Below are 23,747 nucleotides of genomic sequence, written 5' to 3' on the forward strand. Positions count from 1 at the left end.
TTCTGATGTGTCCTTCATGTATTTTGGTTACCCACAAATCACTGCATATTTATAATATTGAGAAATAAAAAACAAATCAAACTGGAGGAAACATCTACAGGCTGGAGTGTGATTGTTTCTTTACTACTTTGAATACTTTCTTTCAGTAAAAAGCATTAAAATGTCATTGCAAGAAATTGTATACTCTCTCTCCCTTTTTTTTTTAGCAGAATTTACATTAAATGTCATTGACATTCATTTATTCATTCATTCATTCATTCATTGTCTGTAAGTGATTATCCAGTTCAGGGTCATGGTGGGTCCGGCCCCTACCCAGAATCACTAGGCACAAGGTGGGAACACACCCTGGAGTGTGTCCTTCACCCACCAACCACCTACCAATGTGTGTTTTTGGACCATGGAAGGAAACCGGAAAACCCGGAGGAAACCCACACAGACACGGGGAGAACACACCAAACTCCTCACAAACAGCGGGGCTCGCACCCACAACCCTAGGACCATGGATCTGTGACAGAGACACTACCTAAGATAAAAATATATATAAAAATGAAAATGGAACAGAAATGATCAATGTTCCATGTTGTGGTTTTACTGTCAGTGTACAATTTTTAAAAGATAATAATTAAAATATTAATCATTTGTATTTTTTTTACTTTTCATATACATAATGCCTTACAGAAATTCATAAAAATAAAAATAAAAATGAATAAATATGAAAAAGCAAACAGTGTAACCTCAATTAAAGTCATGATTGAAATAATAAAAGCATTAATACATACCTTAAGATCCTACACCTCAGAAAGGCTTTGTCTGAATAGTTACACTTAAAATAATGATTAAAATAAAGATACTTTATAAAGATGGACTTTCCCTGCACCTTGAGTGAGGAAGAGCACTTCCAAGCTCTTAAACAGGTCTTGGGATTGTAGAGAATTTAATAATCAATGCATTTATATTCGTAAAAATAACATCAGATATTCAATAATTCATTAAAAACATATTCAGGCGTCCTAAGTACGCAGATGGTTTGCTATTGGCTTAATAGCATGTGGTAAAACAATGATCTAGTATCACATTGTCTGCGGTCGAAAATAAAACGCGGTTGTCCCGCCCACAGACTCCTCCCACTCCGGAGGACCGTATTTTAAAGCCCGCGTCCTGTGTCTGCAGCCCGGAGTTCGATACAGAAGCGTGAAGACACAACCCAGAAAAAAACAGGATACCTGAAAAAATACATCATGAAAGCTTGTTATGAGGTGCAATTCCTATTCTTTCTTTTTGCTGAATAAAACTTAGGTCCGATTTTTTTATGATTAGGTATGATGTGATATTCTGAATGGAGATGATACGATAATAGTCGAACTTAACATCTCAATCTTTCTCTCCAAACAGATCACTGACAATGCTGTTGACGATATCGGTGAAGACTGGGACATTATACCTGGTGAGTCTCATTACATTTCCTATAAATGTAACTAGAGCTGTTACTGCTTTGAAGATGCTGTAAAGAGGAAATCGTGATTAATAATACCCTTCATTTCAGAAGAAGTGCTGGTTGATTAGGTTTAGCCCTAATTTACAGGGTCCCGGCCATTCACACTGTGTGAAAAGTTTATGATGAACTGACCAATAGAAATGCTCCTTTGAACAAAATATTCTTACTTCGATTATACTGAAAGTTAAGATGATTTTTTCCATTCTGTAAAGTTAGTAACTACTTGGATTGAAAGCAGAAACTGTAACCAACTTCAACTTCTACTCCAACTTCTCCAACTTCTCTGTGGTGGTACCTTCAAGGGTGCATATTTGTACCTTTAATTAGGGAACATAATTGTACCTTATTTTATTATAATTGTAGATTTTAAAATTGTGTTGATTTCATACGCTCCATTTCTTCTTCAATACTTTTATTTACTTTTATTTTTTTTACATGACACAGTTCTATAATAAAAGATTACGAATATGTATCACTCCTTCTGAAGAAGAGAATGTAATGTACTACAGAATTGGACTTTAAAACACTGCTGTACCTTTAAAGGTACATTTACACAGTTGGTACCGTTAGTGATCAACATTGTACCTCTACCGTACCCTTTTTTCTGAGATTGTAGGAGGAACTGAAAGTGAGGATCTCTCTTTAAAAGGCAAAAATATCAACCCAGTTAATGCCGAAATGGTTGATGATATTGTTAGTTTTTGAAGCTAACTTTCTTGTGGCCATTTTGACTGAAAATGAAGAGTGGACAGACTCTTCATTGGATATATATATAATACATATTTACAAACATACCAGAATGCCAGAATAGAGAAAATATAATGGCAATGACTTTAAATTAAAAGACAGTGATGTTTAGTTTTGTATTAGCTAATCTGACAGTGCCCTCCTCAGGACAAAACTTATATTGACACAAACATAAGAGGATTTTGGTTAAAGTAAATAATGATAAATAGCCACATGGAAGTATTTTATTGACACAAGTTTTTGAAATTAAAGAAAAGATTGAATAAATAAATTAAATCGTATGGAATTACAAATGGCTTACATTTATTTTGTGCAGTTTAACAAGAAAAGGGTAAAACATTTATCTGAAATTTCTATCCCTGTCAATATTATCACCACTCGGGAAAATGTAATTAGAAGTATTCTGTAACACAAAATTAACAACAGTCTGTTAAGCTGGGCATACACTGATGTGATTTTAAAAATCTTGTCCCTTTGGTGATGATTACACTGTACGGACAAGACCTGTGATTTATATTATCACACTGTTTGAAAGTAATCAGTTCAAGTAAAATACTGCAATGCATGTGCTCACAAACTCTGCGTTAAACACAGCCCTCCTGAGTTTGTCTATATACAAACACTCAGGTAGTGCATAGCTTTCTTGTGCCAAGCTGCGCACTGAAATTGCACAGTTCACTCTGTGTATTCCATGACCGTGATGTTGGGGAATTGGCTTAAACTGCAAGACAAGCCTACATTTCCAGACGTCTGACTGCTCACTTAAAGTTCGTTTGGGCAATTAATCAGCTGTCGCATCTCCCCTCAAACATCAGCTGATGGAGATATCATTCAAACCGATCCTGAAATTCTGTTGGCTACGATCAAATCTGGCTTAAAATCTGGCCCACAACACAGTGTATCCCTGGTTTTAGGGACATTTCAGAGGATAAAGTACATGTAATGAAGGAATATAATAACATGCATGATATGTACATGAATATGACCTCTGAGTAAATCACTATATTCTTTCATTTACTGCAGACTGTACCTCTCAACCTCAGTTTGCTGGATTTGCAGTAATAAATGAGAATGTATACGGAGTTGATGTGAGTGAAACTGCCCAGAATGTTCTGAACAGCAATCTCACCACAGTCTTCCTCCCTGTGGTTTACATCATCATCTTCATAGTGGGTTTACCCACCAACGCCATGGCCATCTGGGTCTTCCTCTTCAGGACGAAGAAGAAGCATCCAGCGTCCATCCTTATGGCCAACCTCGCCCTGGCTGACCTGCTCTTCATCATCTGGCTCCCACTGAAGATCTCCTACCACTTCAATGGGAACAACTGGATCTTCGGAGAGGCGCTGTGTAAAGTCCTAGTGGGATTTTTCTATGGGAATATGTACTGCTCCACAATATTCATCACGTTGATCAGTGTGCAGCGATACTGGACAGTAGCTCACCCACTTTCACGAAAACAAAAACTCAGAACAACGGTGTGTGTATGTGTGTGTGTGTGGATTGTGGTCTGGCTCATCACAGCTCCACTCTACATGTATGAACAAGCTGTTAATGTCCAGAATATGAATATAATCACCTGCCATGATGTGGCACGCCCCAGCCAATCAAGTATTCCTTCTAAATATTTCCTGGCTATGGGCACAGTGGGATATATAATTCCCTGTGTGGTGTGTACAGTAGCGTATGTGTTCACGTTTCGCTCCCTCAGGAAGTCTGTATCAGAATCTGGCAGCAGTAAGAAGAAAAAGAAGGCTATAGTCCTCATGATCACGGTGCTGGTGATGTTCCTGGTGTGTTTCACTCCCAGTAACATCATGCTGATGATCCACTACTCTCTGCTGAATGAAAAGATCCAGAACAATGCTTATGGGTTCTACATTGTGGCGCTGTGTCTGTCCAGTCTCAACAGCTGCCTGGATCCATTTGTGTATTATTTTATCTCGGAGGAGTTCAGGGAAAATGTGAAAAATACACTGATATGTCGAAGTGAACGCACAGCCAAGAGGATGGAGGTGTCCTTCAAACCTGTGAAGTCCACCACAGAATCCCCATTACCTTCAACACAAACATCTTCAGCGGAATAATAGATTGTCAGCTGAAGACCTTACATCAGCATAAGAACCGATGGAGAGTTCAATTTGTTCAGAAAATGAAAATGTGTAAATAATGTGATGAGCTGAAAGAGTCCTTAGAGTATTTGCAGTTTCTTATCACTGTTGCCAGTTTCTAAACTCTCCTTATTGGTGTCCAAATAAGGGAAGGAATGATAGCACTTGGTAGTCAGTGCCATGTTGTGCTTAATACACAGTTTAAATGTTTTACCAGCGCTCACTGACATGATTGTTCTCTGTGCTTTGTTTTTTTTTCTTTGCTCCATCATATGGTAGCCATATGGATGTGTCTGCTGTTGTGTGTCAGTGTATGTTGTGAGTTCTTGGACTACAGATGAGGCAAACTCAAGTAAAGCCGCTAGGAACGGAAGGTTTAACTGATCAGAGGCCACCTCAAAAATAAATGCTATGAAAATGCTTGACCAGCCACATTTCCATTGAAGTTTACAGGGTTTTAACTGTTAACAGTTTACTGTAAAATGTGTCTCATCATCTGTGACTACTTGGGTGCACTTATATTTAAAATGCACTAAGGGACTAAATGTAAACAGGGTCTAAAGCTTTTCTTTATAAACAGGATGAGTTTTATATTAGAAAGTGAGATGAGGATATGTAATTTCTCCCTGAGGATTTGCATGGGGTAAGAGATATTTGTATAGATAAGACATGAAAGTGGCTATTCTGGGTGTGCGATGTGGCCCTAAATTAATATTGTGACATTTCTGGGTAATTCTGTCATAATGATATTATTCACGTTAGGGTTTTGTGAAAAACAGTAAATGAACAAGATTCTGATTTTGTATAAATAAATAATGTAAAAAATAAATCTACCCCAAAACTAAAGTATTAGCTATCGCTGGAATTGGCAACAACTAATGACTGGGGTGAAAAGTCTGCATCAAATACGTTGCTTTTGTTGTACTCTTCTCATCAAGTGTAAAAACATGATAATGAGCTTTTGCACTGTTATTATGTAATAGCTATTGTCCTAATTTCTCCTGACTGTTATGATTCTATATCTGAGCAGAGGCTGGACATGTATTCCAGTACAAATTACAGTGTAGAAATGTGTTTTCAAAATAAATGTATCTTTAATTTAACGCATAGTGAAATACATAGTGAAACTGAATTCAGAATAAAAGACAGGCTGAATGGAAAGTAAATGCCCTCAAGTTTCATTGCCAGGCACGAGGACATGTTTTTCACATGTGGAATTTTCCAAATGTGGGTTTCAAACGTTTGAAGGCTACAGAAATAGTTTTCCAGCTGTTGTGGTTTCTCCCTGTAAAATATAGCATGGTTTCCTGTTAGACCTCATTTTAACTTGTGATTTATTTATAAAGTTGTATACAAGTTTGTGAAATGTAAAAAATGTAAACCTACCTGTTTCTACCAGTGGAAATACATCAGGAAAATGGTTTTGTCCACCACAAAGAGCAGATTAAATTCACTTGGCATAATAACGTAATGGCATAATACCAGCACAGTTTCAGTTGCTAAGTTAATGCTACAATAAATAATTATTTAAAGCAGGGGTCTTTATTCAGTCCAGGAGCAGGAGCCTTAGAAGAGCTCTGTAGCAGCAGATTGCTATTTTGCTTCTTGAGGATATATTAATATATAGTTAAGCTAAAAATTATATCTGCATCTTTTAAAAAGACCATTACACAACATCACACACTGAACCCAAAATAAATCTTCTATATCCATTACAACAGGTATAGCATTACAAAATGTCTTTATATCTTCTTGTTTTACTAACTGTAGTTGTATATATCATGTTGATATATTTGTGTGTTGTTTCCAAATGTTTGGCTTATGCAGTATGCCCTTTAACTTGTGACTTTGTATTGTTTTTGTATATAATTGTCATAATTCAATAAATGACAATTTGTTGTACAGGTTGTTTTTAGTGGATTGTTGTTGGTGCTAATAACTGGTTTTTGAAATCTTGATTACTGATGATGTTTACCAGAGGGCCCTGGCTCTGAAGTATCCAATGTGCATAATACAGTATCTGTTATACCTTCATACTGACACGGTGATGTAAGTTCTCTCAACACAAGAACATTTGGATTGAATGAACTCCATGCTAAGTAGCCTAACAAGAGTTGCTTGTTAAAGAAAAGAAACATCTTAAAGTGGCGTGAAAGTGACCATGGAATTTACATTTTAAGGTAACAGTCTTTTCAGTCTAATTCTGACAGCTGTGCATTTAAAATGTTACCATCAAATAATGTTATCACCTAAACTTGTTAGGTAGCTGATCACATAAAGGATGCCTTGTAGTAAAGTATTTTTGTGTTACACTCCTGAAAATGATGGGCCAACTCATCTACGGTGCAACATATTTATTTATTTTATGCACTGCAAAACACAGAAAATAGCAGGTTACAGGAGCCACTCCTCTGCTAAACAGAAAATATATATTGTAGCTTTAAACCAAAAATTGTTGTAGGACTTAAACAGACTTTAATCCCAGCCGACTACCCTGACTGGTACAGGTATAAGACCACGTGTGCTAGACACTTAGTGTCTATCTCTAAACTTACAGACCTAAACAGCTCTGCAGCACATTACCACAACCCCTCGAACACGAGTCCACCATTTTCACCACACAATGTACTTATGAGTCACTACTTCTGTGTATTCTCACTTATATATGATTTAACACCCAGCTTACCTGCAAAACACAGAAAATAGCAGGTTACAGGAGCTACTCGGTGTGCTATCTGCTAACCACTACACCAAGTACTGACCGACTCATTTTGCCGGTTGGAGGAGAAGGGTATCTCTGCAGGCCGGAGGCAGCTCCAAGTGGGAGGTACAGGTCCAAGTGGGTGGTACAGCTCCAAGTGAGCGCAGAAGAACATTTTAAGCAGGACTCAAGCACGTCGCTGGCTTCGAGATATGTAGTTGTCGTAAAAGCTCTGGAAACGACCCAGATGCTTAAGAACCCTTTTTATTTGTTTTTGAAAACAGGGCTGATATGGAGCTGTTTCTAAAAGCTTGTGTTGATGAGCAGCGTCTCAGGGTCAATGTGATGTTTGTGGTTACGCCATGCCCCTCACCCCAGAATTTTTAAGGCATGTAAACTGGACTGTAGGGCCCTCACCTCAATTCTTAAAGCACAGATACTAGACTGCAGGGCACCTTATACACCACAGTTCAGACAGTGTGTATAGTTTGATACTTTTAGAAACCTAGGCTGTCTGTTAACTGTGATGTCCTGCTTTGTGTAAAATGCCCTGCACAAAATAGGGACCCTAGTTGTTTTCTTTCTTCTAACAAATTTCTATAACTAATGCAGCTCAGATTGCTCTGTTTGAGCATTGTTTGGAAGTGTAAGAGAATGTCAGTGAGTTCTTTGGGATATTGTGTTAGATTATTGTGTATTTTGTCGTACAGCTGTACGCCTGGTGACCATGTAATAACTGTTTTGTTTTCAGTGTTAATATTGTACCTTGTAAACATTGAGTACATTATATGGAGTACATTTTCAGCATCATGTGATTTACAGACTTGTTTGTGGTTGGATTAATATGTGAAATTCTTGCAATAAATAAAGAGAATAACCATTTAACTGATACCACCTGTACTGAGAATGTTAATGTTTACTCACATAGAGGCTACTACTCACTTCCTAACAAGAGACATGACAGTAAATATGGGTTCATCAGCACAGCTCAGTGCTGGGGGGCTATATATTCCTCGCCTGGTGTTAGGTTCATGTTTCTCTACTCCAGAGAATCCAATTCTATTGTCAGTGTTTCTCTACAGGGATTAGAGAGGCAGTGTGTGCACATCTGTGTTAGTAACGGTTGCAATTTAATGTAGAATACATTCATTACAACTTTGTCCTCAAATATTTGTACATATGGTGTATTTCTGAAATAAATTAAACTGAATAAATGAACTATATTAAAATAAATTGATAGCCCTTCTGGCAGCACGGTAGTGCAACAGGTAATGATGCAGTCACACAGCTCCAGGTTGTGGGTTTGAGCCACACTCCATGTGACCGTCTGTGAGGAGTTGAATTAGATCAGCAGTTTCAGACAATGAATGAATGACTGAGAGTCCTTCTACAAATTCACATGCACAATCCAGGTAATAATAAAGGGAGGCTTTCTGACAGTCTAAGCCAGTGTTATCCAATTCTGATCCTATTCTACCTGTTCAAACAAACTTGATTCAACTAATTTTGTGAGTAGGATGTTCCAGGACCTGGTTCTGATACCAAATCAAAGCATATGTGATCATCTGAATGCAAAGAGTAATTCATAATACTCTACAACAAGGACATACTTCTATAAAGAATCATTTAAAACCACGCAAAGGAACAAAATGAAGTACAGTGAACTTTTCTGAATGTCTATTTATATTCTTAATTGAGCCAAATTTCCTGAAAGATTGCACCACTATCTTGGAATTCATTAAACCATAACTACATTGCAGTGAATTTCCATCTTATTAAGTTCACCTCACTTGTAGCTTCATGCACTGACTCTAGGCCTCCGGCCTGCAGAGATATGTACTTGGGGGTTGCAGCGTCAGCCACTGGTGCATATCGCACCGAGCGCCTTCTACTGGCAAAACTATATATTGCACAGTTAAATAATAAAAGACACATTAACAGTACTTTATCCAGTGAAAGTGAGCTTAGATATAAAAATAAAATGGGGGGGGGGGGGGGGGGTACTATTTTCATTTATTTAACTATAACTATTTCAACACAATCATCCCCCAACAGCTCATTCAGAAACTGGACAGACTGGGACTGAACACATCATTGTGCAACTGGCTCCTTGACTTTCTGACTGGAAGACCACAGGCAGTACGGGTTGGCAGTAACTCGTCCAGCACCATCACTCTGAACACGTGGGCTCCCCAAGGATGTGTGCTGAGCCCCCTTCTGTTCACTCTGCTAACCCACGACTGCTCTTCATCACACACCTCCAACCTCTTCATCAAGTTTCAATCTCTCTCTGAACACTGAAAAGACCAAGGAGATTGTTGTGGACTTCAGGAGAACACGCACACAACATGCCCCTCTATACATCAATGGGGCTGCTGTGGAGAGGGTGAGCAGCACCAAGTTCCTGGGTGTGCACATCACAGAAGACATCTCCTGGACCATCAACACCGCATCACCTGCCAAGAAGGCTCACCAACGGCTCTACTTTCTCCGCAAGCTAAGAAGAGCAAGAGTTCCCACCACCATCATGATCACCTTCTACAGCGGGGCCATCGAGAGTATCCTGACTAGCTGTTTCACTGTGTGGTATGGGGCCTGCAGAACCCTCCAGCGTATTGTGAGAACTGCTGAGAAGATCATTGGTACCTCTCTCCCCTGCCTTTAGGACTTATACAGCTCTCCTACGAAAAGCCCTCTGCTTGACAGGTGATCCCACCCACCCGCTACACAGCTTCTTCAGCCTGCTGCCATCAGGGCGGAGACTGCGTAGTCTCAGGGCTAGGACCAGCAGACTGAGGGATAGCTCCATCCATCAGTCTGTGAGAATGCTGAACTCTCTCCCTGCTCTGCCCCCCCTCCCACTTCTGCCCCCCACACACACTACTCAGCAACCTCATCAATTACCACCAATACCCAACTGTGACTTTGAAAATCAGGGAGGCACTGAATCACTTTAACCAGCCTCCAGGCTTCATATCCCTGTATTTCCACTACTGTCGACACCGGGTCTGTTTATATTGGTACTGTCATTTAAGCTCCTCATCAAACCTAACTGTGACTTCTTCAATAGGTATGTACTTGTTCACTTTATTTAGTTGTTATACGATTATCTTGCACTATTTGTTTACACTGCCTTGTGTATCCAGTATCCTACCTCCTTCTATTACAATTTTATTTTGCACTATTGTTTACACTGCCTTGTACATTCATTATCCTACCTCCAAATCAGGTTATTGTCTTCAGTCTGGTATCGTATGTCCTGCACTTGTCCTCTGTTGTCCTGCACTTGTCTTCTGTTTGTTCACTTTCATATATTTATATATGTAGCTTAATTGAATTTAGTCTATTTTTGTTACTGCATCTTGGAGAGGAGAGTAACATAATTTCAATACTTTGTATGTCCTGTATATATGCAGAATTGACAATAAAACTCTCTTGACTCTTGGCTTGACTATTCCATAGTGCAGGGGTCGGCAACCCACGGCTCCTGAGCTGCATGCGGCTCTTTGATCCCTTTGATGCAGCTCAGCTTTTGAAAATAATTAATGAGTATTTAATTGAAATGTATTTTATTTTAGTTTGTTCATTTTCAAAATGTAATTCTATGTAGATCTGGTAACATCTAAAATAATTTAATATTTAATATTTAAAATATTTTTGTCGATCTTAAAACACGTCACAACTTCCAATGTGTGACACCTGCCAGTGTGCGGTTTCTTGAACTTTTTGATTGCTGACTTCAGTTTCCTGCCCACAGACCCCTCCCACTCCAGAGTACTATATTTCAAAGCCCCCGTCCTTCAGTGGCTGCAGCCCAGAGTTTGAGACAGAAGAGCGAGGACAAAAACCATAAAACCCCAAGAAACAAGAGGAAAAACTGTATACACATACACCAGAGTATTCAGGTGTAATCTTGGAAACAGAGTTGTCTGAAGGTAAGAAACTTGCTCTTTCATTTTGCTGAATAAAACTTTGGATTGATTTTTTTATGTTTAGGTATGGTGTGATATTCTGAATGGAGATCATATAACAACAGTCGAACTAAAAGTCTCAGTCTTTCTCTCCAAACAGATCCTTGACATGGCTGATGACAGTATCGCTGTACCCTGGCCTCGTAAACCTGGTGAGTCTCATTAAATTTCTAATAAATGTAACTAGAGCTGTTACTGCTATAAAGATGCTGAAAAGAAGAAATCCTTATTAATAATAGCCTTCATTTCATAAGAAGTTCTGGTTGATTAGGTTTAGGCTTAATTTACAGGGTCCATTCACCACTGTGTGAAAAGTTCATGATGAAATGACCATTAGAAATGCTCCTAAATTACTTGGCATAAATTCTTCTTGCATCAATTCTACTGAAAGTTAAGTTTTTCCTTTCTCTTGTAAAATTACTAGGCTTTTTGCATTAAACAGACTGGTTTAAATTCACATTTGGAACTGCTTGGATTGAAAGCAGAAACTGTAACCGATCTCTAGCTCCAATTTATTTGAGAAACTGAAAGTGAGGTTCTCTCTTTAAAAGGCAAAATATCAACCCAATTAATGCAGAAATGGTTGATGATGTTGTTAGTTGTTTAAGCTATTTTTTTTCTGGCAATTTTGATTGAAAATGAAGAATGGCCAGACTCTTCATTAGATATATAATACAGGGTGGGCCATTTATATGGATACACCTTAATAAAAAGGGAATGGTTGGCGATATTAACTTCCTGTATGTGGCACATTAGTATATGGGAGGGGGGAAACTTTTCAAGATGGGTGGTGACCATGGTGGCCATTTTGGATCCAACTTTTGCTTTTTCAATGGGAAGAGGGTCAAATGACACATCAAACTTATTGACCCTCTTCCCATTGAAAAAACAAAAGTTGGATCCAAAATGGCCGACTTCAAAATGGCCACCATGGTCACCACCCATCTTGAAAATTATCCCCCTCCCACATACTAATGGGCCACAAACAGGAAGTTAATATCACCAACCACTCCCATTTTATTAAGGTGTATCAATATAAATGGCCCACCCTGTACATATTTACAAACATATCAGAATGCCAGAATTGAGAAAATGGTATTCATTATTTAAATAATAACACAACAGGGGAAAAAATTATTAAAAGAATTCAGTAACCCAAATTTAACAACCGTCTGTTAAGCTGGACATACACTGTGCAATTTTGGAAATCTTGTTGTGATAACGTACACTGTACGGAAAAGGCCTTTATATTATCACACTGTGCAAAAGTAAGCTGACAATAATGCGGCACACATGCTCACAAACTGCATCAAACACAGCCCTCTTGAGTGTGTCTACATACATACACACTCAGCTAAGCCAAACACAGTGCCCTATAAATGCTGAGAAAGTGCATAGCTTTCTTGTGCTAAGCTGCGAACTGAAATTCAATGAAATAGGAGAAGCGACATGGACCCGCAAGTATCTGGGATGATATGGACAATACATTTTTTCCACTTTGGAGAGAGAATTTAACTGTTCACAGGTGTAGCAGTCTCCAAAGCATTTTCAACTCACTCTGTGTATTCTGTGACTGTGATGTTTTGAGAAATCATCATAAACTGCAAGAAAAGCCAACGTTGCTGCTGTTCACTCAAAGCTCATTTGGGCAATTAATCAGTCACTTCTCCACTCAAATACCAGCTGATCGAGGAATCATTTGGATTGATCTTAAAATTCTGTCGGCTAGGACCAAATCTGGTTTAAAACAGACCAAAATACAGTATCTCTGGTTTTAGGGACATATCAGGGGATAAAGTACATGTAATGAAGGAATATAATAACATATCTGCATGATATGTACATGAATATGACCTTTGAGTAAATCACTATATTCTTTCATTCACTGCAGACAGTGGCCCTCAACCTGAGTTTGCTGGACTTCCAGTAAAATGGGTAAATAAAGATGGAGTTGTTGTGAGCGTTACTGCCCAGAATATTCTAAACAGTAATCTCACCACAGTCTTCCTCCCTGTGGTTTACACCATCACTTCATAGTGGGTTTACCCACCAACGCCATGGCCATCTGGGTCTTCCTCTTCAGAACGAAGAAGAAGCATCCAGCGTCCATCCTGATGGCCAACCTCGCCTTGGCTGACATGCTCTTCATCATCTGGCTCCCACTGAAGATCTCCTACCACTTCAATGGGAACAACTGGATTTTTGGAGAGGTGCTGTGTAAAGTCCTAGTGGGATTTTTCTATGGGAATATGTACTGCTCCACAATCTTCATCACGTTGATCAGTGTGCAAAATTACCTGACAGTAGCTCACCCACTTTCACAAAGACAAAAACTCAGAACAACGGTGTGTGTATGTGTGTGTGTGTGGATTGTGGTCTGGCTCATCACAGCTCCACTCTACATGTATGAACAAGCTGTTAATGTCCAGAATATGAATATAATCACCTGCCATGATGTGACACGCCCCAGCCAATCAAGTATTCCTTCTAAATATTTCCTGACTATGGGCACAGTGGGATATATAATTCCCTGTGTGGTGTGTGTAGTAGCGTATGTGTTCACGTTTCGCTCCCTCAGGAAATCTGTATCAGAATCTGGCAGCAGTAAGAAGAAAAAGAAGGCTATAGTCCTCATGATCACGGTGCTTGTGATGTTCCTGGTGTGTTTCACTCCCAGTAACATCATGCTGATGATCCACTACTCTCTGCTGAATGCAGGAATTCAGAACGATGTATATGGGTTCTACATTGTGGTGCTGTGTCTGTCCAGTCTCAACAGCTGCCTGGATCCATTTGTGTATTATTTTATCTCTGAGGAGTTCAGGGAAAATGTGAAAAATACACTGATATGTCGAAGTGAACGCACAGCCAAGAGGATGGAGGTGTCCTTCAAACCTGTGAAGTCCACCACAGAATCCCCATTACCTTCAACACAAACATCTTCAGCGGAATAATAGATTGTCAGCTGAAGACCTTACATCAGCATAAGAACCGATGGAGAGTTGAATTTGATCAGAAAATGAAAATGTGTACATAATATGATGAGCTGAATGAGTCCTTAGAGTATTTCTTATCAATGTTGCCAGTTTCTGTACTTCTTTGGTGCACTAACAGGCTGATTTCTTATGTGGGTATCCAGATCAGAGCCTGATATTTAAAATACACTAAGAGACTAAATGTAAACAGGTTTTTTTTTTTTATACAGGATGAGTTTTAGATGAGAAAGTGAGGCGAGGTCATGTAATATCACTCCAAGACTTGCTTGGGTAAGAAATATTTGCATAGATAAGAGATGGGAGTTCTACTATGGGTGTGCGATATGGCCCTAAATTAATATCATGATATTTCTGGGTATTTCTGTCATAATAATATTCTTCGCGTTAGGATTTTTTTGAACAACTGTAAATGACCAAGATTCTGAAAATATTTGTATGAAATGTATAATGTAAAAAATAAATCTATCTCAAAATTAAAGTATTAGCTATCAGTGGAATTAGCAACAACTAATGATTGGGGTGAAAATTATGCAAAAATATATCAAAAAAGTTACGATGCTTTTGTTGTAGTCTTCTCATCAAGTGTAAGGACTTGATAATGAGCTTTTGCACTGTTATTATGTAATAGCCATAGTCTTAATTTCTCCTGACTGTTATGATTCTGTGTCTGAGAAGAGGCTGGACGGGACCCCAATATTTGTGTGTGTATTCCAGTACAACTTACAGTGTAGAAATGTGTTTTCAAAAGAAATGTACCTTGGACTTATGACAAGCTGAATACAAAATACAGAAAGGTTTTCCACATGTCGGATCTACAAATGTGGATTTGGAACGTTTGAAGTCTGCAGGAAGTGTTTTCCGTCTGTTGTGATTTCTCCCTGTAAATTATAGTGCAGCTTCCTGTTAGACCTTATTTTAGCTTATAATTTATTTATTCAGTTCTATACAAGTTTGTGAAATGTAATAAAATGTAAACCTACCTGTTTCTGCCAATGGAGATACTCCAGGGAAATGACTTTCTCCACCAGAAGCAGAGAGGATTAATTGCACTTGGCATAGTGTACTGGTATAATATCTGCACACTTTATGCTTGTGTTGTTTCAAAAAAGGTTTTATATATATATATATATTAGTGGAATGTTGTTTTTGCATACTAGTAATAAAATACAATAAGAATAGCAGAGGGGACAGGTCCGATTCTGGCTGGCTGTTTGGTAATTGACCATGGCTCTGAATTGAAAAATATTAAAAAAATAATAATAATAATATTTAAAACATTAATAATCACAATTTTTATAGCATTTTACATACATAAATTCTTTAAACTTCTAATAAAGATATTATAGTGTGAAAAGATAAACCGTGTAGCCTCAGTCGTAATTGTCACAATATCATAATTAAAATAAGGGAAAAAAAAGTAAAAAAAAAAAAAATACTATAATGTAATTATAAATAAAAAGTTTAATAATTAAAGTAGTGCTATGAAAGAAAATGCATGATAAAATAAATTCTTTTATAATTGCTATAATGAAATAAAACAAATATAAATGACATAGAAACATGAAAAATAAAAGCATTATTATTTAACTTACAGGGCATGCTGTGCATTTACAAAATAATCACAACCTTGATCAGACTTTTTATCTTTTATCAGAGCTTCATTTTATAATAAAAAAAACCCTGAAATTACAAACGTACAGCTATGTTTATTTTGTTTATGTAACAATAACTGAACAATAATTTTTATTCAAATTTCAGCTGTAATATGGGCATAATGTAATTTATCAAAAATGTTGCTCTACTTAAACATTCAAAGTAAATATTATTTACAATTTCAGTTTCAATAAATAACAAAGCATACTGTATACTTGAACTCTAAACAAGTCCGGACGCAGTAAGGAACATTTTGAGAAAGGAACAAATCTTCAGTAGGAACCAAAGTGAGTGGAGTGGTTCTGAGGGAATGTGAAGACGGCTTTCTGATTGGTAGCTGCCACCACACGTCACTGCTAATTTGCCGAATTCCATCACATTGCTGAATTCGCCCAGTTCACTTCGCTCAACGTAGCCCACTATTGACAGCCATTTTAACATTAAATTATGCGACTGGATTTACATTATAGATATCTGCAATTCATTTATAACTAGACAGAATTCTACATTTTTAAAGATATCTCTAATTATATTTTGACTAGGCAAAATAACAATTTTAAATATCTTTAATTGCATTTTGACTAGTGTAAATGACTTCAAATGCGTTCAATGAAAGCTCCGATTCAAGATATCTGACTATCTTATATTTTCATTTCAGATATCTACAATTAAATTATGACTAGTCAAAAAGTAAATTAGAGATATCTTGCCTTTTGTTCTGCTTAGTCATAATTCCAATTAAAGATCTTCAAGATATTCCCTCTATATGAAGGATATCTTAAGTATATTTTAAGATATCTGAAACTAAATTGTACATATCTGAAATTAAATCCTAGATATCTTGAATGAAAGTAATGACTAGTCTAAACTAAGTTAGAGATATCCAAAATTACATTTTTGACTAGTGAAAGAAACTTTTTGTTATCCCCTTCATAGTCCCATCCCCCATTCCCACCAATCATTCCCCCACTTACATCAAACCCCTCCTTTCTCACCTCTTCCTCTATCTTATCTCTTTCTTTCTTTGATCATCTTCATCTGTCACGGGGGCGTGATGAGTGGATTTACGGAAGCGGACACACTCGCTACAACACAGACCATTTAATAAAGAGAAAACACAACAAACGAACTTGACAAGAAACACGAAATAGCATGACTAATAAACATAGGGAAGAGCAGGAAATAGGGCAAGCTAGAGATCAAAGGCGAAACGAGAAAACAAGCTAGAGAAACACAAACGAACTAAACAGTATCAGATTTTCTGTAGTCGAAAATAACACGCAGTTGTCCCACCCAAAGACCCCTCCCATTCCGTGGGACCGTACTTCAAAGCCTCCGTCCTGTGTCTGCAGCCTGGAGTTTGATACAGAAGCATGAAGGCAGAACCTAGAAAACTCCCAGGAAACCAGAAAAAATACATTATTCTCATGCACCAGTGTGTTTACTTCCTTTTTCCTGTAAAGTTACTGGGCTTATTGCATTAAAGAGACTGGTCTAAAGTCACATTTGGAATTGCTTTGATTGAAATCAGAAACTGTAACTAATTTCTAGCTCCAATTTCTTGGAGAAACTGAGTGAGGTTCTCTCTTTAAAAGGCAAAAATATCAACCCAGTTAATGCTGAAATGGTTGATGATATTGTTAGTTTTGAAGCTAATTGTTTTGTGGCCATTTTGATTGAAAATGAAGAGTGGCCGGACTCTTCGTTAGATATAAACATAGCACAAAAATTAAGGAAATTTGTGATTGGTAGATTATCTCTTTGTTGTAACAATGCTTCTTGGCAATAAACCTTATACCATGAGAAAGCCTGTTAATTTTCCTTTTAAATGGTGCCACATTTGTAAGGAGCATGCATTTGTGGGATGAGCAGTAGAGCTGAGTATGTGGGTTGTGCCCATGAAATGTTTGACAAATCCTCTCTGCCAAAGCCAAACAGCTTCATTCTGCCATTGACTTGTTTGGTGTTTGGTGACTGGATGATTGAAGTTTGAAGAAACAAGACGTATTGGCAATTGAACAATATATTCATTTAACATACAGGAGCCTCTGTAGTGTATGGAAAAACCATACACAGCCACAACAGCCTGGCACCTCCTCCTCATGCTGGGCACCAGCCTGGTCACACACTGCTGTGGGATGGCATCACATGCTTCAATCAGCATTTGTCAAAAGTCAGCCAACGTGGTTGTGTTGGTCACTCTGGCATGAACAGCACTCCCAAGGTGATCCCACATGTGTTCAATGGTGTTGATATGGAAGTGTTTTATTGACAAAAGTTTTTGAAATTAAAGAAAAGTTTGAATACATAGAAACGTTCATTTGAACTCTCTACCCATTTAAATAATGTCACCATTGGGATAAAATGTCATTAAAGTATTCAGTAACACAAACTTAACAACAGTCTGTTAAGCTTGGCATGCACTGTGTAATTTGGGAAATCTTGTATCACAAGGCCTTCGATTTATAATATCACACTGCGAAAAAATTGGCCCGACTGACAAACTGCGATTCATGTGCCCACAAACTGTGCATTAAATGTCAATATACAAACAGCTGAGTAAAATAAGGTGCCCTGTAAAGTGCATACCTTTCTTGGGCCAAGATGCGCACTGAAATTCCATGAAAAACAGACATGGAACCACAGGTTCCTGGGAAGATGTAGTCAATATACTTTTTTCTACTGTACATGGGTAGCAGTGTCCAAAGCATTTTCAGCTCATTCTCTGTATTCTGTGATTTTGATGTTGTGAAATCAACTCATACTGCAAGACAAGCCAAACTTTCTGGTGTCAGAAATCCATCCAGACGTCTGACTGCTCACTCAAAGGTCATTTGGGCAATTAATCAGACGGTGCATCTCCCCTCAAACATCAACTAATGGAGATATCATGTAGACCAATCTTGAAATACATTCAGCTTTGACCAAATCACGTGAAAATCACACAACATATCCCTGGTTTTAGAGACATATCAGGAGATAAAGTACATGTAATGAAGGAATATAATAACATATCTGCATGATATGTACATGAATATGACCTTTGAGTAAATCACTATATTCTTTCATTCACTGCAGACTGTAGCTCTCAACCTGAGTTTGCTGGACTTCCAGTGACATGGGAGACTAAAGATGGAGTTAATGTGAACGTTACTGCCCAGAATGTTCTGAAAAGCAACCTCACCACGGTCTTCCTCCCTGTGGTTTACATCATCATCTTCATAGTGGGTTTACCCACCAACGCCATGGCCATCTGGGTCTTCCTCTTCAGGACAAAGAAGAAGCATCCAGCATCCATCCTGATGGCCAACCTCGCCCTGGCTGACCTGCTCTTCATCATCTGGCTCCCACTGCAGATCTCCTACCACTTCAATGGGAACAACTGGATCTTCGGAGAGGCGCTGTGTAAAGTCCTAGTGGGATTTTTCTATGGGAATATGTACTGCTCCACAATCTTCATCAAGTTGATCAGTGTGCAGCGATACTGGACAGTAGCTCACCCACTTTCACAAAAACAAAAACTCAGAACAACGGTGTGTGTATGTGTTTGTGTGTGGATTGTGGTCTGGCTCATCACAGCTCCTCTCTACATGTATGAACAAGCTGTTAAAGTCCAGAATATGAATATAATCACCTGCCATGATGTGGCACGCCCGAGCCAATCAAGTATTCCTTCTAAATATTTCCTGACTATGGGCACAGTGGGATATATAATTCCCTGTGTGGTGTGTACAGTAGCGTATGTGTTCACGTTTCGCTCCCTCAGGAAATCTGTATCAGAATCTGGCAGCAGTAAGAAGAAAAAGAAGGCTATAGTCCTCATGATCACGGTGCTGGTGATGTTCCTGGTGTGTTTCACTCCCAGTAACATCATGCTGATGATCCACTACTCTCTGCTGAATGAAAAGATCCAGAACAATGCTTATGGGTTCTACATTGTGGCGCTGTGTCTGTCCAGTCTCAACAGCTGCCTGGATCCATTTGTGTATTATTTTATCTCTGAGGAGTTCAGGGAAAATGTGAAAAATACACTGATATGTCGAAGTGAACGCACAGCCAAGAGGATGGAGGTTTCCTTCAAACCTGTGAAGTCCACCACAGAATCCCCATTACCTTCAACACAAACATCTTCAGCGGAATAATAGATTGTCAGCTGAAGACCTTATATCAGCATAAGAACCGATGGAGAGTTCAATTTGTTCAGAAAATGAAAATGTGTAAATAATGTGATGAGCTGAAAGAGTCCTTAGAGTATTTGCAGTTTCTTATCACTGTTGCCAGTTTCTAAACTCTCCTTATTGGTGTCCAAATAAGGGAAGGAATGATAGCACTTGGTAGTCAGTGCCATGTTGTGCTTAATACACAGTTTAAATGTTTTACCAGCGCTCACTGACATGATTGTTCTCTGTGCTTTGTTTTTTTTTCTTTGCTCCATCATATGGTAGCCATATGGATGTGTCTGCTGTTGTGTGTCAGTGTATCTTGTGAGTTCTTGGACTACAGATGAGGCAAACTCAAGTAAAGCCGCTAGGAACGGAAGGTTTAACTGATCAGAGGCCACCTCAAAAATAAATGCTATGAAAATGCTTGACCAGCCACATTTCCATTGAAGTTTACAGGGTTTTAACTGTTAACAGTTTACTGTAAAATGTGTCTCATCATCTGTGACTACTTGGGTGCACTTATATTTAAAATGCACTAAGGGACTAAATGTAAACAGGGTCTAAAGCTTTTCTTTATAAACAGGATGAGTTTTATATTAGAAAGTGAGATGAGGATATGTAATTTCTCCCTGAGGATTTGCATGGGGTAAGAGATATTTGTATAGATAAGACATGAAAGTGGCTATTCTGGGTGTGCGATGTGGCCCTAAATTAATATTGTGACATTTCTGGGTAATTCTGTCATAATGATATTATTCACGTTAGGGTTTTGTGAAAAACAGTAAATGAACAAGATTCTGATTTTGTATAAATAAATAATGTAAAAAATAAATCTACCCCAAAACTAAAGTATTAGCTATCGCTGGAATTGGCAACAACTAATGACTGGGGTGAAAAGTCTGCATCAAATACGTTGCTTTTGTTGTACTCTTCTCATCAAGTGTAAAAACATGATAATGAGCTTTTGCACTGTTATTATGTAATAGCTATTGTCCTAATTTCTCCTGACTGTTATGATTCTATATCTGAGCAGAGGCTGGACATGTATTCCAGTACAAATTACAGTGTAGAAATGTGTTTTCAAAATAAATGTATCTTTAATTTAACGCATAGTGAAATACATAGTGAAACTGAATTCAGAATAAAAGACAGGCTGAATGGAAAGTAAATGCCCTCAAGTTTCATTGCCAGGCACGAGGACATGTTTTTCACATGTGGAATTTTCCAAATGTGGGTTTCAAACGTTTGAAGGCTACAGAAATAGTTTTCCAGCTGTTGTGGTTTCTCCCTGTAAAATATAGCATGGTTTCCTGTTAGACCTCATTTTAACTTGTGATTTATTTATAAAGTTGTATACAAGTTTGTGAAATGTAAAAAATGTAAACCTACCTGTTTCTACCAGTGGAAATACATCAGGAAAATGGTTTTGTCCACCACAAAGAGCAGATTAAATTCACTTGGCATAATAACGTAATGGCATAATACCAGCACAGTTTCAGTTGCTAAGTTAATGCTACAATAAATAATTATTTAAAGCAGGGGTCTTTATTCAGTCCAGGAGCAGGAGCCTTAGAAGAGCTCTGTAGCAGCAGATTGCTATTTTGCTTCTTGAGGATATATTAATATATAGTTAAGCTAAAAATTATATCTGCATCTTTTAAAAAGACCATTACACAACATCACACACTGATCCCAAAATAAATCTTCTATATCCATTACAACAGGTATAGCATTACAAAATGTCTTTATATCTTCTTGTTTTACTAACTGTAGTTGTATATATCATGTTGATATATTTGTGTGTTGTTTCCAAATGTTTGGCTTATGCAGTATGCCCTTTAACTTGTGACTTTGTATTGTTTTTGTATATAATTGTCATAATTCAATAAATGACAATTTGTTGTACAGGTTGTTTTTTAGTGGAATGTTGTTGGTGCTAATAACTGGTTTTTGAAATCTTGATTACTGATGATGTTTACCAGAGGGCCCTGGCTCTGAAGTATCCAATGTGCATAATACAGTATCTGTTATACCTCCATACTGACACGGTGATGTAAGTTCTCTCAACACAAGAACATTTGGATTGAATCAACTCCATGCTAAGTAGCCTAACAAGAGTTGCTTGTTAAAGAAAAGAAATATCTTAAAGTGGCGTGAATGTGACCATGGAATTTACATTTTAAGGTAACAGTCTTTTCAGTCTAATTCTGACAGCTGTGCATTTAAAATGTTACCATCAAATAATGTTATCACCTAAACTTGTTAGGTAGCTGATCACGTACAGCATGCCTTGTAGTAAAATATTTTTGTGTTACACTCCTGAAAATGATGGGCCAACTCATCTACGGTGCAACATATTTATTTATTTTATGCACTGCAAAACACAGAAAATAGCAGGTTACAGGAGCCACTCCTCTGCTAAACAGAAAATATATATTGTAGCTTTAAACCAAAAATTGTTGTAGGACTTAAACAGACTTTAATCCCAGCCGACTACCCTGACTGGTACAGGTATAAGACCACGTGTGCTAGACACTTAGTGTCTATCTCTAAACTTACAGACCTAAACAGCTCTGCAGCACATTACCACAACCCCTCGAACACGAGTCCACCATTTTCACCACACAATGTACTTATGAGTCACTACTTCTGTGTATTCTCACTTATATATGATTTAACACCCAGCTTACCTGCAAAACACAGAAAATAGCAGGTTACAGGAGCTACTCGGTGTGCTATCTGCTAACCACTACACCAAGTACTGACCGACTCATTTTGCCGGTTGGAGGAGAAGGGTATCTCTGCAGGCCGGAGGCAGCTCCAAGTGGGAGGTACAGGTCCAAGTGGGTGGTACAGCTCCAAGTGAGCGCAGAAGAACATTTTAAGCAGGACTCAAGCACGTCGCTGGCTTCGAGATATGTAGTTGTCGTAAAAGCTCTGGAAACGACCCAGATGCTTAAGAACCCTTTTTATTTGTTTTTGAAAACAGGGCTGATATGGAGCTGTTTCTAAAATATTGTGTTGATGAGCAGCGTCTCAGGGTCAATGTGATGTTTGTGGTTACGCCATGCCCCTCACCCCAGAATTTTTAAGGCATGTAAACTGGACTGTAGGGCCCTCACCTCAATTCTTAAAGCACAGATACTAGACTGCAGGGCACCTTATACACCACAGTTCAGACAGTGTGTATAGTTTGATACTTTTAGAAACCTAGGCTGTCTGTTAACTGTGATGTCCCGCTTTGTGTAAAATGCCCTGCACAAAATAGGGACCCTAGTTATTTTCTTTCTTCTAACAAATTTCTATAACTAATGCGGCTCAGATTGCTCTGTTTGAGCATTGTTTGGAAGTGTAAGAGAATGTCAGTGAGTTCTTTGGGATATTGTGTTAGATTATTGTGTATTTTGTCGTACAGCTGTACGCCTGGTGACCATGTAATAACTGTTTTGTTTTCAGTGTTAATATTGTACCTTGTAAACATTGAGTACATTATATGGAGTACATTTTCAGCATCATGTGATTTACAGACTTGTTTGTGGTTGGATTAATATGTGAAATTCTTGCAATAAATAAAGCGAATAACCATTTAACTGAGACCACACTGAGAATGATAATGTTTGCTCACATATAGGCTACTACTCACTTCCTCACAAGAAACATGACAGTAAATATGGGTTCATCAGCACAGCTCAGTGCTGGGGTGCTATATATTCCTTGCCTGGTGTTAGGTTCATGTTTCTCTACTCCAGAGAATCCAGTTCTATTGTCACTGTTTCTCTACAGGGATTAGAGAGGCAGTGTGTGCACGTCTGTGTTAGTGACGGTTGCAACTTAATGTAGAATATATTCAATACAAATTTGTCCTCAAATTTTTTTACATGTGGTGTATTTCTGAAATAAATTAAACTGA

At 38.1% G+C, this 23,747-nt stretch overlaps 2 protein-coding genes and 1 pseudogene across 2 annotated transcripts; all 3 read left to right on the plus strand.

Moving 5' to 3' along the window:
- Positions 1 to 1,182: 1,182 nt before the first annotated feature.
- Positions 1,183 to 6,194, plus strand: LOC136668555 (proteinase-activated receptor 2-like). The gene is made up of 3 exons (XM_066646154.1): positions 1,183 to 1,256; positions 1,393 to 1,444; positions 3,266 to 6,194. Exons 1-3 carry the CDS (start codon positions 1,239 to 1,241, stop codon positions 4,327 to 4,329), a joined length of 1,134 nt encoding a protein of 377 aa, XP_066502251.1. The 5' UTR covers positions 1,183 to 1,238; the 3' UTR covers positions 4,330 to 6,194.
- A 2,694-nt stretch (positions 6,195 to 8,888) lies between these two features.
- On the plus strand, positions 8,889 to 14,234 carry LOC136668078 (proteinase-activated receptor 2-like; annotated as a pseudogene).
- Positions 14,235 to 17,731: 3,497 nt separating this feature from the next.
- LOC136668079 (proteinase-activated receptor 2-like) lies at positions 17,732 to 19,816 on the plus strand. Its single transcript, XM_066645322.1, has 2 exons — positions 17,732 to 17,807; positions 18,753 to 19,816. The coding sequence occupies exons 1-2, from the start codon at positions 17,732 to 17,734 to the stop codon at positions 19,814 to 19,816; spliced, it is 1,140 nt and encodes a 379-aa protein (XP_066501419.1).
- The last annotated feature ends 3,931 nt before the right edge of the window (positions 19,817 to 23,747 follow it).

Source organism: Hoplias malabaricus, chromosome 15 (assembly GCF_029633855.1).
Source record: "Hoplias malabaricus isolate fHopMal1 chromosome 15, fHopMal1.hap1, whole genome shotgun sequence".
In the NCBI taxonomy this organism is placed as follows: Eukaryota; Metazoa; Chordata; class Actinopteri; order Characiformes; family Erythrinidae; genus Hoplias; species Hoplias malabaricus.